This window comes from Benincasa hispida, unplaced genomic scaffold (assembly GCF_009727055.1).
Source record: "Benincasa hispida cultivar B227 unplaced genomic scaffold, ASM972705v1 Contig1182, whole genome shotgun sequence".
Lineage (NCBI taxonomy): Eukaryota > Viridiplantae > Streptophyta > Magnoliopsida > Cucurbitales > Cucurbitaceae > Benincasa > Benincasa hispida.
The window spans coordinates 10,402-28,001 of NW_024063731.1; the positions used below are offsets into that span (position 1 = coordinate 10,402).

General features: G+C 34.5%; 1 protein-coding gene across 1 annotated transcript; it reads left to right on the forward strand.

The window, feature by feature from the left end:
- The first annotated feature begins 2,062 nt into the window (after positions 1-2,062).
- LOC120068832 (uncharacterized mitochondrial protein AtMg00860-like) lies at positions 2,063-2,374 on the forward strand. Its single transcript, XM_039020469.1, has one exon. The coding sequence runs from the start codon at positions 2,063-2,065 to the stop codon at positions 2,372-2,374; it is 312 nt and encodes a 103-aa protein (XP_038876397.1).
- The last annotated feature ends 15,226 nt before the right edge of the window (positions 2,375-17,600 follow it).

Below are 17,600 nucleotides of genomic sequence, written 5' to 3' on the forward strand. Positions count from 1 at the left end.
TTTTCACCAATGCGTAGCCCTCAACTTTTACATGTCTTCTTATGCATCCACCTAATTTTCTTAAGGCTTAAGATTTCCTTCTAACTAGCCATATGTCCAGATGACGTCCTTGAATGCGTCTATCCTCCATATGCTTTCATCCTTCATATGCGTTCATCCAACCACATATGTGTTAACCACAAATGCGCCCATCCAATTTCCGTAACCTACCTATGTTCAGACACCATCAACCGGTGCAATGCGTCCATTCACTCTTACCTTGTGCATCTAATTAACGCAACTTAGTCACAAATGCTAGATTCTCGCAAGCTCATCTTTGGGCGCATATGCATGGCTTACCTTTGCTCTATGTGCTCAACTAGGATAATGGCCAACACTTCTTCAAATCATACTATTAGCTTGTCCTATGTGCCCACAAACCCTTGGATGTGCAACACATAGCACATTACCAACGCATAGCACATCACCAACGTATAACACATCACCTACGCATAGCACATCACCAACACATAGCACATCACCAACGCATAGCACATCACCTACGCATAGTGCATTACTAACATATAGTATTACACTGCCGCATCCATCGCATCATTGCATCCAACACATCCAATGCATCCATAATAGATTCCGATCCCCATCAAGCATGGACCGCTATGATTCTTGCCACATCTTGGACATCCCTTATTATTTCGGGATTCCACTAACTTTGTATTAGTCATCGAAGTGAGTTGTTCGATATTATTATTCACACTATGTTAAGACATCTCAAGGATTTCCCCTAAGTTAGCACCGTGGTTTTCTTCTTGTGTCCAGGAGTCGTACCACCACCAGGTCTTTTTGCTCGGATCCATTTCCTATAGTGGACATTATTCATGTTACTATCTACTAATCTTTTTATTCCCTTTTCCTTTCCTCGAGATTTCCTATGTCCACCAATTATCCTTTACTTCTTTTCCTAACCCTACCCAATCCTTTGTTATTCATTTCAGACTTTCCTACTATACATCATTATATTTATCCTTTTTAGGTTCCGACCTAGACCAATTTCTAGTACTACCCAGCTTCAATATCCTAGGTAAGCCTTTTTTTTTTCCGACGCCGCTTTGGATTTAACTTACCCCTTTTTCTCTTTTTCCTTTCTCTAGTTTCAATTTATACTTATGGTAGACTCAACTTCCCAGTTTTAAGTTTAAAGGGGTTGGGACCGTAGTCCTACCCAAAGTGATATCCGCATTGAAGGCCAGTATACTATTTGACCAAGGAGCCTAGGGCTTTATGGCCAGTGTGGTGGACGCTAGAGAGAATGAAGTCACCTTGACTTCAAAGCCAGTAGTGAGGGATTTTCCAGACGTTTTTCCAGAAGATCTTCTCGGACTGCCCCCACAGTGGGAGATAGATTTTGCCATTGAATTGGAGCCAGGCACAACCCCTATTTCAAGGGCTTCATACAGGATGGCCCCGACAAAGTTGAAGGAACTAAAGGTCTAATTGCAGGAGTTGTTGGACAAGGGTTTCATACACCCTAACGTGTCATCATGGTGTGCACCTGTTTTGTTTGTGAAAAAGAATGATGGATTGTTACGTCTGTGCATTGATTATAAAGAGCTGAACAAGGTGACCGTCAAGAACAAGTATCCCCTTCCTAGGATCGATGATTTGTTTGACCAGTTACAGGGAGCTACGGTATTTTCTAAGATTGATCTCCGGTCAGGATACCACCAGCTGAGAATAAAGGACAGTGACATACCCAAGACAGCTTTCCGTTCGAGGTACTGACATTATGAGTTCATAGTGATATCATTCGGTCTAACGAATGCACCAACAGTGTCCATGGATTTGATGAATAGGGTGTTCAAGGAATTCCTCGACACTTTCGTGATTGTTTTTATTGATGATATCTTGATTTATTTCAAGATAGAGACCGAGCATGAGAAGCATTTGCGGAAAAGTGTTGGAGACGTTGAGGGCCAATAAGTTATATGCGAAGTTTTCTAAATGTGAATTTTGGTTGAAACAAGTGTCCTTCCTAGGGTATGTAGTATCGAAGAAAGGTGTCTCTATGGATCCTGCAAAGGTTGAGGCAGTTATGAGTTGGGCTCGTCCAACCACAGTCAGTGAGGTTCGCAGTTTCCTGGGGTTAGTAGGCTCATATAGACGATTTGTAAAGGACTTCTCTCGCATAGCCGCCCCATTAACTCAGTTGACTCGGAAGGGGGCAGCATTTGTTTGGAATGAGGCTTGTGAAAAAATTTTCCAGGACCTCAAGCAGAGGCTGGTTTCAGCCCCAGTTCTTACAGTACCGGATGAATCAGGTGGTTTTGTCATTTACAGTGATGCGTCCAAGAAGGGGTTGGGATGCATATTGATGTAGCATGGTAAAGTAGTTGCTTGCGCTTCATGTCAGCTGAAGAAGCATAAACAGAATTATCCCACACATGACTTGGAGTTAGCAGCAGTGGCTTTTGCTCTTAAAATCTAGAGACATTACTTATATGGAGAGAAAATACAGATCTTCACCGATCACAAAAGTTTGAAGTACTTTTTTACTCATAAAGAGTTAAACATGAGGCAAAGAAGGTGGTTGAAACTGGTGAAGAATTATGAATGTGAAATTTTGTACCACCTGGGAAAAGCAAACGTAGTGGTAGATGCTTTAAGCAGGAAAGCGGCCTATTCAACAGCTCTCATTACCAGATAGACTCACTTGTGTAGGGAACTGGAGAGGGCAGAGATTGTAGTGGTTGTGGGAAAGGTCACGACACAGTTAGCACAATTTTCGGTGCAACCAAGTCTAAGGCAGAAGATTATTGATGCGCAGCGAGACGACCTTTATCTAGAAGAGAGAATTCGTAGGGTGGAGTCAGGTCAGAATGGCGAATTCTCAGTTTCAGCATAAGGTGGCCTCCTTTATCAAAGGGCGTCTATGCGTGCCAGTAGTTAGTGATATTAAAGATGAGTTATTGTCAGAGGCTCATAGTTCCTTATTTTCGATTCACCCGGCAGGACCAAGATGTATCGGAACCTGAAACGTTACTACTAGTGGAATGATATGAATAGAGAGGTTGCATAGTCGTCAGTAAGTGTTTGGTGTGCCAACATGTGAAAGCCCCGAGGCAGAAGCCAGCAGGCTTGTTACAGCCATTGAGTGACCAGAATGGAAGTGGGAGCATGTGTCTATGGACTTCATCGTGGGGTTGCCTCGGACAATCAAAGGTTTCACTGTGATATGGGCGTTGTAGACAGACTTACGAAGTTAGCACATTTCATACCTGGAAAGCCCACCTTTTCAGTGAATCAGTGGGCACAATTAGACATGAAGGAGGTGATAAGGTTGCATGGAGTGCCTGTGTCCATTGTCTCGGACAGAGACCTTCGTTTTCACGTGTAACATCTGGAAAGACTCCAGGTAGCTTTAGAGGACCCGGTTAAACTTCAGTAACAGCTTTCCACCCTCGGACTGATGAGCCGACAGAGAGATTGAATCAGATACTAGAAGACATGTTTGCGTGACTGTGCCATAGAGTTTTCAGGAAGTTGGATGCTCACTTGCACTTAATGGAGTTTTCTTATAATAACAACTACTAGTCCACTATTAGGATGTCACCCTTTGAGGCCCTATATGGGAAGGGTTGCATGTCCCCTGTTTGTTGGGATGAGGTAGGAGAGAGGAGATTTTAGGACCTGAATTGGTGCAGACCACGAATGAGGCAATACAGAAGATCAAGGCTCATATGCAAACAGCCCAGAGCAGACAGAAGAGTTATGCTGATGTAAGACATAAGACCTGGAATTTGAGACTGGTGTGAAAGTGTTCTTAAAAGTGGCACCCATGAAAGGTATTCTAAGGTTTGGCAGGAAGGGAAAGTTGAGTTTGAGATTCATTGCACCTTTCGAGGTTCCTGGAACGAGTTGGCCCTGTAGCTTACCGTTGCCCCCAAAACTGTCTTCAGTTCATAATGTCTTCCATGTTTCGATGCTAAGGAAGTATGTGACAGACCCGTCCCATGTAGTTCACTACGAACCCTTACACTTAAATGAAAACTTAAGCTACGAGAAGCCCATAGAGATCCTCGCCAGAGAGGTAAAAACATTTCGCTACTGGGAAATTGCTTTTGTGAAAGTCCTATGGAAGAATCACCAGTTTAGGGAAGCCACCTGGGAGCGAGAGGATGAGATGAAGGCCCAGTATCCAGAGCTTTCTCAAGGATGAACTTTCAAGGACGAAAGTTCTTTGAAGGGGGAAAAATGTAACACCCCGCAAATTTTATTTAATAATAATGTAATTTTCAGTAACTTTATTATTTGGAAATTCAATATTTGTCCTTAGTTGGAGCGCATTTTTGGAATTTTGGACCAAGCAACATTTTGGTAAGTATATTAAGCCTTGTAAGGTTTGAATTAAATGTTGTTGTTGGAATTTGTTTGAGGTTCTAACCATTATTATTGGATTTCTTAGATTAAAGCATTTGTTTGAGAGATTGAAGACAATTTGGAACAAACTACACTTTGGGATTTAGATTCAACTTTTGAGAAGATTTGAATTTAGACGCGAACGACTTGAGTATGATTCCAACAAAATTTTGGTGTTAGAACTTTGAGGTGATCTTGGTCAAACCACTATTGGGTAAGTTGTGCTGGTAATTTGGGAATGATTTAATGTTTAAAAATTAGGCTTAAAGTTTAAGATCGATTTTTGTCCATGTTCTAGGATCTCATTCAAAAGTTGTGGAAGGCTAGAAAGGAGTTTGTTTGCTTGACTTAACTTTTGGACTTTATTTGAGGTAAGTAATCCTATTACTGGAACTGCCCACGGGCTAGGCTTTAGTTATATGCTAGTATGATAAGTGTATGTTATGGCAATGTTAGCATGATAAATTATAGTATGATCTGAATCAAAGTATGTTCTGGCACGAGATATGAATTGTTTAAATATACACATAGATACTTGAATGCTAGTATGAGATGGTATGTATTTCCATATGATTGTATCTGACCTGATGATGTTGAGGCATACATGTATGTTGTAAAACTATGATGTTAAGATATACATGAACGTTGTAAAACATGTTGTTGAGGTATATATGTATGTGGTAGAGTCATGGTATCAAGGATTACATATATGTCATAGATTCGTACGGTGATGATTTTGAAGTTGAGACCATGTGACTGTCCTTACTGATTAGTTAGATGCCCGTTAGATTTCGTGTTTCCTTTGAGATTCACCAGTTTGTGTTTCCTTCGAGATTCACCAGTTTGTGTCTCCTTCGGAATTCACCAGTTTGTGTCTCCTTCGGAATTCATTAGAGGTAGGGGGCATGCTTAACTACAGTAGGATAGGACTCCTTCTTGTTTCATGTGTATATGTGCCATAGGCGGGTATCTAAAGGACATAAATGCCCAGCCTGACCCCAGTAGTGGGGTTACTTATTGAGTATTTTATACTCATTCTTTCTATGTTGTTGTTTTAGTTAAAGGTAGAGATGCACCGGCGATGGACAAGCGAAATTCGTGATCGAGCCACTGGGACGAGTTTTTACGCTTCCGCATAACGAGATTTAAAGTTCTTTTCATATTTCTGTTAATGTTAGTTTTGATGTTCAAAACTTGTTAGTAAGAATTGTTTTTCATATTTATTTATTAACCTTTATGATTTATGGGTACCCTAATCTTGTTTTCGACGTTTGCATTTAATAAAGGACTTTTGAACTTCCTTATCTATTTAGCATTTATTTTAACATAAAGGAGTGTCGTTTTAAGTGTCATGCATGCATGTATTTTAATAATGGCCTAACTTAAGTCCTAGGGGGTCGGGTCGTTACACAAGTTTTTCTTCTTAAAAATTAAAAAAATAATAAAATATTCCGAAGCTTCGTCTAAATAATCTAAACAACCAATAGTCTATTCGTAGAAATTATCTAACACCCAATAATATTGGAATTGTAAGAAAAACAAGTACTTTTAATACGATAAATTTTAACTAAAATTTAAAATATATTTTGTTTTCCTTTTTAAAAAATTTATATTTAAGGGCTAGTTGCATAAACAGAATTCAAGCCCAAAATAGTAGAATATGTAGTACAAGGATAAAATAATTGTATATATAGATCAAATATGGTAAAAGATTAAAACACTCATGCCTAGCCACCATTTTTCTTGCTTCTTCTTAGTTTTCTTAAATTAAATGCTATCATTGATAGCAGCTATCAGTGATAGCCATTGATAGCTACTATCGCTGATAGGTTTTATCAATTGTTATCGATGATAGTTGCTATCAACGATAGCTTTCAATTTGAGAAAAATTAATACAATCTTGAAATATTAGCTTTTAATTTGCTATCAATTATATGTAGCTATCATTGATTAGCTTTCATCAATTGGAATCGACCTTGAAATATCAATACTTAAGGCTATCAATAGCTTTTGATGATAGATTTATAAATATGGATCGACATTGAAAGAAGACCAACAACTTTGATTACCACAATAGCTATCACTAATAATCTTTTGCCATGGCTATCACTTATAGAAGCTATCAGTCGCTATCATTGATAGACTTTCATCAATTAGAATCAACCTTGAAATATTAACACTTAAGGATATCAATGATAGACTTCTATAACTCAATATATAGATACCACCTAAGTTCTATCACCAATATCACTAACATCACTCATATTGTGGTTATCAGTGATAGCTTATTTCACTGATAACATCACTAATAAGATGCTATCAATGATCTCACCGATATCATGCTACCAGTGATAGTTCTCTATTGCCAATAACGTGCTATCAATGGTAGCTTCTATCACTGATAACGTGTTATCGGGTAGCTTTTATCAACGATAACATGCTATTAGTATTAGCTTCTATCACTTGTAACATGCTATCAGTAGTAGCTTCTATCAATCATAACCACTAAACACCTTTTTGCCCCTTTCTTGTCGTTTCCAAACATTTATAAGTCCCTTTTCTTTTCGATGATAGCTTCTATCACTGATAAACATGCTATTAGTGATAACTTCTAGGCATTCCACTTACATTTTAGTTCGAGATTCAACTTTATTAATTAAATTCACTAAGTTGGCTATCAATGATAGATTTCTATCAAAGATTAAGCTATCAATGATAGAAAATATTAGTAGCTATCACTGATAGATTTTCATTTGCTATTTATAATTATTATTTGTTATAACAATCAAACTTGATGATTGGTTTGTTGGCGTTAAGTCACTTATGAATTGAGTACTTTCTAGTCTTGGCTACGAAACTCAACCTCATAATTCTTGTGAAAAAAAGGGAAAGAAGGAAAAAATTCAAATAAAGGAAAGAAAAATTTAAAAAATAAGAGAAAGAGAATAAACAAAAACTAAAGAAAGGAAAGAAAGAAAATTAAATAGAAAAAAGAAAGCAAAAACAAAAAAAAAAGAACGAAAAATAAAAAAAAATAAAAAAAGATAAAAAAAGGGAAGAAGGGAAAAAGAGAACAAAATAAAATAATAAAATAATAAAAAAGGAAAAGAGAAGAAGCAAAAATTGGAGAAATGAAAGACAATAAAAATAAAAAAAAAAGGAATAAGCAAAAATCGAAGAAAGAAAAGAAAATTAAAAAAGAAAAGAAAGAGAAACGGAAAAAAGAAGAACATAAAAGAAAATAAAAAATAAAGGAAAGAAAAAAAGGGAAAAATAAGAAAATGAAAGAAAATAAAAAATAGATGAAAGAAGCAAAAATAGGATAAAAGAAAGAATAAAAAAAAAGAAAGGGAAGTGACAAAAACTGATAAAGAAAACAAAATGAAAAAATGGAGGAAAGAAGCACAAATCAAAGAGGAGAAAAAAACAACTAAAAAAAAAGGTGTACAACAAGATAAGACAAGGGAGGGCAAAATTGGAAATTAAAAAAATTTAAAGATTGACTAGTCAACTCATTCATATTTACAAATATTTTAAAGATATAATATATCTTTAGATTTTTTCTCTTATTCTACTATATATTGCAAATATCCTATATTTAGTGGAGTCACTATATTTTCGGAAAAGAGATATAAAATACTAGTAAAAAACTAGTTGAATGTGCACGTGTTTTATCATGTTAAAAATACGTACTTTAGTTGTATTTGATGAAAAATATATGAATGTTATTAGAGGGTTAAATATAATAAATATTTTATTTGGACTATTTGATTATATCTTAATTTCAAATTTTAACTTAAAGCCAAAATATTTTGCTTTTTAATTTCATCATAACCATCTTTTAATTTTTTTTTTCTTTTTGGCATTATTTTCATTTGAATGATTTGATTATCCTCCTAATTTTAATCTTTAATTCAAAAACCAAAATATTTATTTATTTTTTCTAAAAATTTCATGATAATCATATCTTAGATTAAAACACATATATCTTTTATTATTTGTATGATTTGATATCTTCATAATTTCACACATTAATTTAAATCAAAATATTATTTTTCAAATTAAATTTGTGATAATCCTAGTTAAAAGAAAATTCACTTTTACTTATGGGATACACTGATCATTACATTCAAAAGAAAATTCAAAAAAATTTGTGTTATATTCTACTGCATCAGAATCTTGTTTTATGTGATCCTTTAGGTTTGAAGTTGTAGCGTTGTTGGGAATGACTTGTTGTTTTGATGGTTCTAGATCTTGTCGCCAGTAAAGGATTACATATCTAATGTTTCAAAAAAAGTGTATGACAGTTACAAACCTATTGTTTTAAAATCATTTGATCGTTACAGATCTACGTAGTGCTAATCGTCTCACACCGATTTCTCCCTAAGGCCAACATAACACTCTTGACAGACGAGTGCTCATCAGAAAAGTCTTGGAAACAAGAAAAACCTTTTGCTTGGAGAAAATCAAAGAGATGGAAAATAGGAAGAAATAAATCTATCTCTAAAATCAAACTCTTTGACGTCTATTTATAAGAAAATTAAAAAAAACGTTTTAGATTTAAAACTAATTTTAGAGTAGTAGAATTAATGGGCATAATATCTTAGTGTGTTCAATCTACCACTATGAGTTACGAAGACCAAATGACTGACTGAATATACAACTGACATAGAAGCTTCCATTGTTCAATGTTTGTTGTGGATTTCATTCTTCAGCACATGGAATTCTTATTTTGAATTCCACTATATATCTAATACCTTTTAACCATTTATGGCTATAATTTGACGAGTGAGAAGAAGTGTAAGGGAAAAATACTAAGTGACTTTTGTTCGATCATGATGATCAAGTTGAGAGTTATATTTCTTTTGATGTTGAATGCTCGTTTTTTAATGTGTATTAGCTCATAATAATATAAGATATGACATTATGAATGAATATAGAACCCTTTTTAGGATATAACCATTACAGTTCCCTCACGTTTTTCTTACTTAATCTTAGACTTCCTTATTTTTCATTTCGTTTCATCGGCATTTTCTTGAACATTTTGAAACAAAAGGTTAGGGTGTGGACGCTGGGACACGTGCATAAGGGCAGGCTTATGGGTGCTAGACGACACGCTGCAATGCGCTAGGCATGGACAAGCATTGTTGAATGCAAAGGATGAGTGGACAGACGCTACTGAATGCAGGAAGCGTGTGGAGTGCATGGTTGGCACGCATGTGATAATGCACGGGTGTGCGTGAGGTGTCGATTGTCCAATGATGCATCCACAGGCTCCAACAAGCTAGTCATCTTAAACTTTTATTCGATAGCCCCTTGATCAGACCCTCGTTTCCAATTGCATTTTCAGCACAAAATTATCCATTTCCAGCCGAATTGAACAAAAGTTTCTTACATAAAACTCTTAAATAACCTTTAAAGAAACTAACCTTTGAATTTGAGCTTTTGAGTCCTCTTCACCAGCCAAAAAATCAATTCATATCTTCACCATACTCAGTATTGCCCGAATTTTAGACCAGCTTTTGGTTTCCTTTGATTTTCACCAACCTTCCAATCAAGATTCACCATGGTTTCCCCCCATCATCTACTTCTTTGATCTTTATGAGATTTGGCTGAAGAAATTCTTGATTTTCAACGGTGAGTTGTGAACACTGACCAATTCTACTTCCCTTTTTATATGAAACCAACAACACGTCCCTTGCCTCACTTAATTTCTTGCCAGCTCCTCCTCCAACTTTTCAACCAACTAAATCTTGTTTATCTCATCCTCATCCATTATCTTGAAATTCATATAAAAGAAATTACTTAACATTATGCAATTCTTACTCAAATTCCCTACAAAATTTCGAAAACTTCTAACTCCATGCCTCTAGGGTCTCACACCTTTTCCATTCCCTTTCTATATTTACAATCCTTAGGTAATTTCCTTCACACAGCTTAACTTCTTTCCCCTACATTTTCCTATTTAGCCTTAGTTCTCCTTAAAAAGTAACAATATCCTTTAAAAAATTCCCTTTTTATTTTCATATTCAACACTTTGACTAAAATTCGCTCAAGTTGCAACCTTAATTTCACAGAGTTCATTTTAATTCATGCAAATCCCTAATGAGTTATTTAAATCTAACTTAAGCTTAAGTAAAATAACAAAAATTTAGTAAAATAACAAAGATTTAAGGCTGACAAGTTATGACTACCTTATTGAAATTTTGTCCTTGAAATTCAGTGATCATCAGGAGAATAGATGTGGCTACTTGGTTTTCATCCGATCTTCACCCTCCCAAGTAGTTTTTTCTACTATGTAGTTTCTCCACAGCGTTTTAACCCGCAGTATCGTCTTGTTTCATAACACCTACTCCTCCATATCTAGTATCCACAAAGGCTCCTCCTCATATGATAAGTTGTCCTTTAGCTGCATGGGTTGAGACCCAAGAACATGTGTCAATCTGGGACATATTTCCTTAAGAAGGATACATGAAAGGCATCATGATTTTTAGATAACTCCATAGGTAGTGTTAACTGATAGGCTGATGGCACTATGCATTCCAAAATCTCATAAGGTTCGATGTATCTCGGGCTCAGTTTCCCTTTCCTTCCAAAATGTAGGACACCTTTCCTTGGAGATAATTTGAGGAAGACCCTATCACCAACTTCAAATTCTAAATCCCTACGTCGTTTATTTGCATAACTCTTATGTCTATCTTGAACTGTATTCAATTTCTCCTTGGTCAGCTTCACATTTTCAATAGTAGCTTGAACTAGTTTTTGTCCCAATAACTTCCTTTCTTCAACTTCATCCCAGCATAAAGGACTTCTACATTCCCTCACCAGAGAATGCCTTATACAGTGCTATTCCGATGCTGGAACGATAACTGTTATTATAGGCAAATTCTATCGATGGTATATTAGAATCCCAGTTTCCTTTGAACTACAATATACAGGCATGTAGCATATCCTTCATGATTGAGTAAACATGCATAAGATGGAAGCAGACAGAATCATTAGGCACTCTAATTACACTTCATTTGAGTTTAAAGCATGCAAAGAAATAGTTTCAATAGAAAGATGGTTTTATGTGTGTATACCTTTGTTGATTTCCTCTTGCTCCTTGCTTAATCCACAAAATTGAAACTTTAAAACTCTAATAGACCATCAAAAGGAGCTTCTCTATGATTCTAAGCCTTGGATTGAGGGGTAGAAACTCAAAATTGAGGGGGATTGAGTGTGATTGAGAGAGTTCGAAGGCGAAAACAATTATTGCTTGAAATTCTCAGAAAATAAGATTGCATGAATGCAATCTCGTGAAATTTGGAGTATTCATCAAGATAGATCGTGCAAGCACTAACTTATTCAGCTAATTAAGCCTTCCATCAGCCCTAAGTGATTGGCCTAGGTGTTGAAATGTGGAAAAATCCACTAAAAAAGTCAATGTTGGATTTTTCCACTCAAATTAAATTTTAATTTTAATTGATCATTTTAATTCTAATTAATTTTACTTTAAAATTAATATACATGAAAATTAAAATAAATTCTAAAAATTGAATTTTATAATTAAAATTGATTTTTTAAATAAATAAATAATTAAATAATAATTTAATATCGAATATTAAATTAATAAAACACCTAATTCAAACATGAATCCTATTTACGTATTCAATATTTAAATAAATATTTAAATATTTTAAACTCTTCAATTACGTTTAATTTAGATAAATTTAAACGTTTAATTATATTGAATATAATTATCCAAACCCTAAAAATAAAATCGAACATTTCAAATTCTAAACCCTAATTTCGAATTTGAACACTTCAAATTCACTCAATTTTCTAATCCAAGGTTTAATCTTTTACGAGTTAGTAGAGGAACCTTATAAACCTACAGATCATGAGCTCAAATAATTTGAGATTAATCAGTTAAACTCTTTAACCTGAATTTAATCAATATTCATTAACAACCGAGACATACCACTATAGTGTTAGGATAAGATAACATGCAACGGAAGCAAACAAATGAATAAGCACTCTAATTATATTTAATTTGATTTGTAAAACAATGTTTAAATAGAAACTTCAGAAGAGGGTTTCTAAGCTATATACCTTTGATGAATTCTTCCAATTCCAAGCTTCTCTTCACGTGATTCCAGCTCTAACTCTTCAGTGAACCACCAAGATATCTTCTCTACTATTCTCAGCTTTGAATTTGAGTGGTGAAACTCAAAATTGGAGTGAATTTTTAAGAGACTTTGTGTGGGTTTTTGCGGTAAGAAGAGCTTTTTCAGAAAGACAGATTTTCAACTCTTCAACCAGATATTTCAGAAAAAATTTAATCTTCTTCTACTTGTAGGTATGTAGATCCAGTTGAAAGCCACCTCAAACTTCACTCAAAAGAGTGCTAGGTGCGTGTATCAGAATAAAACCACCTCATGCATTCACAAATTGTGGATAAATCCACTACTGAGGTTTTTTTTTTCAATTCCTTTATATTTAATTAATTGTAAAATTAATTAAAAACTAAAGTGAATTAATTCACAATTAATTAAATCCAAAATTTCAAAATCTAGATTCTGAAATTGAATTGAAAATGGAAATTAATTTGATTTTTAATTAATTAAATATATTTAATTAATTAAATAACAATTTAATATAAACCCTAATTTCAATTTGAACTTTTTAGAATTCAAACCTTAATTTTAATTCGAACATTTTCAAACTGAAATTCAATTTGAACAATTCAAATTGATATCATTCTATATTCATTCAATTCAATAATTCAAGGTATGTTTTACGAGCTAGTAAAAGGACGTTATGGACCTATAGATCATGAGTTCCAACGATTTAAGATTAATTGGCTAAAACACTTTAGACCAAATTCATCAGTATTCCTTAACTATCAAGTCACACCACTATAGCTCAATAGTTGCATTCTCCTTACTGTAGATATATTTGTGGCCATTTGATTTAACCATAATTAGTAAGTCGAATCTTCACAGGTGGTTTGTAATAACGGCTAGGCCAATATGCTGTTTTACTACCGATATCTTGCTCCTTAAGTTTCACTGATTCTCTAATGAACAATTAGTTTGTGATCAAATCACTAAACTGGATCCCTTTCGGGCCAACGAGAGGGTGGGGCCCTTTATTCAAGACCTGGATTCAGTACTTAAGAGAACAACCTTTCTTCTTATTCCTAAATTGGGTAGGCGTGAATTTCTTATTGCACCCTATGTCCCCAGCTATCTTCCAGGTCTTACCCCTGAAATAGGAGGCTTATTGAGCTGACGCTGTTGAGCCAACTCTCACCTATGCAAATCTAAGGATAATCCCGAATAAACAGGAGTTCATAATTGTCTCAAGATTAAGATCGAGATACCTAGATCATCTAAGAGAAATAGTGTAAGCCCTCTCTTCTTCTACTCTTTCTTAGAATATTATGAAGCATATAGTTGAGATTGAACTCGGGGACTCGAGATAAAGTTTGATGTGGATCTCTTATTAATATTATAATTAAAAATAAAAAGATTCGATAATGAATTTGGTATGTGCGGGATAGGTCAAAGTCAACGGTCAAATGGTCAAAGTCAAAGTAGAAGAAAAGTCAACATTTTGAAAATTTGTGAAATTTTGGTAATTTTCGAGTTTTAAAAATAAATTTGGCTTGTTTAAGACTTATTGGGCACAAATATGCTGGAAATTAAAGGAAATTAAGGGAAAATGATGAGAACCAAGAGGAAGAGGAAATTAATCATTTGGGCACGTGTTAAACCGGAAATTGAAGCTGGAAAAGGAAGAGAAAAGGGGAATTTCGAATTTTTTTGAGTTCGGCGCACCGAAGAAGAGGACAAAGTTGTTTCCGAATTAGGGTTGTTCATGTAAGGAAAATTAGGCAAAATGCAACAAAATTAAATAGGACGTAAGGAAGAAGCTCGTAGGAGGCTTGAGTTGCAGAAATTTGGCAGGAGAAGTAAGGAAAACGAAGAAAAATAGTGGCGCTAGAGTTATTACAAAAACAGAGGATGCTCGGGTTTTTAGCAAATTCGTGGAGTTAGAGCCTAATTTGAAGCTCCAACTTGAAGGGTAAGTTACTTATAAGGTCCTTATAGAGTTCTATGGTCTTTAATTTGATCGTTATTGGCTGGAATTTCTGATTTTAAGCTCTAAAAGTTCAACTTCTTGTCGGAAAAATAGGGGCGCCGTGGAGATTTTGGCCGATTCTAGGAGTTCTAGGGCAATTCGGACGTCCAAAATTTGAGGTAAGTTAAATAAGAGGATGAGTAAAAGGTTTTTATAGACTAATTAAACTTTAAGTGGATCCTAGTTTATTGGATTTAGACTTTTACATATGCAATTTATAGAATCAATAATAAGTTTATTGACTATAGAATATGTTTATCTTTTTACAAACTACGTGTTTTAGGACATAAAAACCAACAATAATAGAATATGTTTAACTTTATACATTACGAGTTTTAGGACATACAACCCAAAAATACTCCCACTTGGACTAAAACTCCAGTGGATAAATATATACAAATATATACATTGTTGAGTACAGTGAAAGAACAAAAACAAAAGTATAAATACAATAAACTAGGGCATCAGACACCTATTATTTCTCCCATTTGCTCTAATAGAAAGTATCTCGTAGTCTTAGTCCCACTAGGTGACCCTCAAACACTTTAGCCGAGACGGTCTTTGTCAATGGATAAGCTAAGTTGTCTTGTGAGGCTATCTGCGTGACAACTACATCTCCTTTGTGTACAATATCCCTGATGAGATGATAGTTCCGCTCGAGGTGCTTTCCACGTTTATGGCTTCAATGTTCTTTTGAGTTTACAACTCCTCCACTGTTATCACCATATAGGGTGACTGGCAAGTGCATATTTGGAACCACTTCCAAATCAGTTAGGAACTTTTTAAGTCATACTGCTTCTTTTGCTGCTTCACTTGCAGCTACATACTCAGCTTCTAATGTGGGGTCAGCAATATAACTTTGCTTGATACTCCCCACTACTGCTCCTCCACATTAACCCTGAAGTTGATTTCTTTGAATCAATCACTACAAGAAATAATAGATACGATAGCACTTTTTTTAGTTATATTTATATAACTAAAATAATATGCTATCTTTATCTTATAATAGCACTTTTTTAACGCTATAATAAAATATTTATAGCTTTAATCTTATGCTATTGTAAGGTATTTTGGTCTTTTCTAATAGCCATAATTACAATAATAATCTTTTGATGGCACTTTTTTTTCACTATATAAATTTTGTTATAGCTTTGCTCATGACTATAAAAGGCTCAACTTTTTTTTTCTCAAGAAGAATAATTTGTATATAAATTTTTATATTTGTGTTAAAAATAAACTCATGACTCGAGTTCAGCCCACACATATTAATTATTTCATAACATATTAAATACCATGACTTTCATTCATAATTGAAAATTTATAAATATATTAACATTGAACAAAAATGTAATCATTTCTTAGAACAAAGTATACAAATGATACAAAATAAAGTAATGTATCTTTCATGTTTATTTTTGCAAGTAAATATAATATTTTGGAAGCATTCTTGGTTCAATTGTAATTCCTAAGATTTTCTTAATCTTCCAATGAACAGTTCTTTTGAAGGTTGATTTGTACTTTCTGATGGATACCTATTAAACAAAAAAACATAGACACATATTAAATAAACAAACATAACAAAAGAAACCTAATAAATAGCACAAGTCATTTAGAAATCCACTGGCACCAAACCAAAAAAACAAATTACATAGTTGAACATCTCAAACTTATAAACCCAACACATCATTTTTAAAATCCAAAACCAAAGCAAACATTGATAAAAAGATAATAATAATAACCTTCAGTCTCCTCCATTAGTCTGAACCATGAGATTCCTATGTTGTGTCTGCTGGTTAGCTTTAACTGGTTCTTTGCTACTCGTTTAATGATGGCTATCCCTACGGAGAGTTGTAACATAGGATTCAGAACAACCCAGGCTTCATTAAAATGAATAGGGTCTTATAGTTCTATTTTGGGTATTGTCTTCTATTTCGAAGGCATACTCATACCGTTCTGTTAAATCTGAAAAATTGCGGGTCTACACTTACAGAATTATTATGTGTTAATAATGTCTGACAAAAAGTGGTACCTAAATGACTATCGGCATATGAGTTATTCTGGAGGTAGTATTTAGTGAAGAATGTCTTGATGTAGTATCGTAGCAAAAGTATAATCTTGTGTACATTATTAAAATTGCTAAAACTTGATTGGATTTATAATTTCAGAATGACGAGTTCAATAATACAAGTGTTGGCATTGGATAAACTTGTCGGGGATAATTATGTGAATTGGAAATCAAACTTGAACATAATACTTCTGATAGACAATTTGCGATTTGTCATAACTGAGGATTGTCCTCCCATTCTTAACTCTAACACAAACCTAAATGTTGGAGATGTATATGATAGATGGGTTAGGGCTAATGATAAAGCCCGTGCTTATATCCTCGCCAACTTATCTGATGTTTTGGTAAAGAAGCATGAGAATATGAGTACTTCCAAAGAGATTATGGAATCTCTGCAAGGGATGTTTGGACAACTGTCCTTCACCCTAAGGCATGATGCCATTAAGTACATTTACAACAGTCGCATCAAAGTGGAGACCAATGTTCGTGAACATGTCCTAGACATGATGGTCCACTTTAACGTGACAAAAGTAAATGGTGCTGTCACAGACAAGAGAAGTCTAGTTGGTTTTATTCTAGAATTTCTTCTGAAGAGTTTTCTGCAATTTTGAATGCATTAAAGAATAAAATTGAATACAACTTGACTATTCTACTGAATGAGCTACAAGCTAACCAGACAATGTTGAGAAAAAAGGGTCTAGAGTTAGAAGTAAATGTTACTACTGCCGAGAAGAGTGGAATGTCCTCCAAGCCTGATGTTAACCATAATAAAACCTAGACCTCATACATTACAACTCTTGAACCATAATTCATAAGTAAATCTATCAATTCAAAAAAAAAATTCCATCAAATTTCCATTATATTCCAACCCATCCTAAAAAAACTCGTTTATTCTATAAATTTATTCTTGTCTATACCGACTCAATTGATAGGGAAAAAGTTGATGGTTAAGGCAGAAGGCCTTGAAGGGATGAAAGATCCCAACATTTGAAAT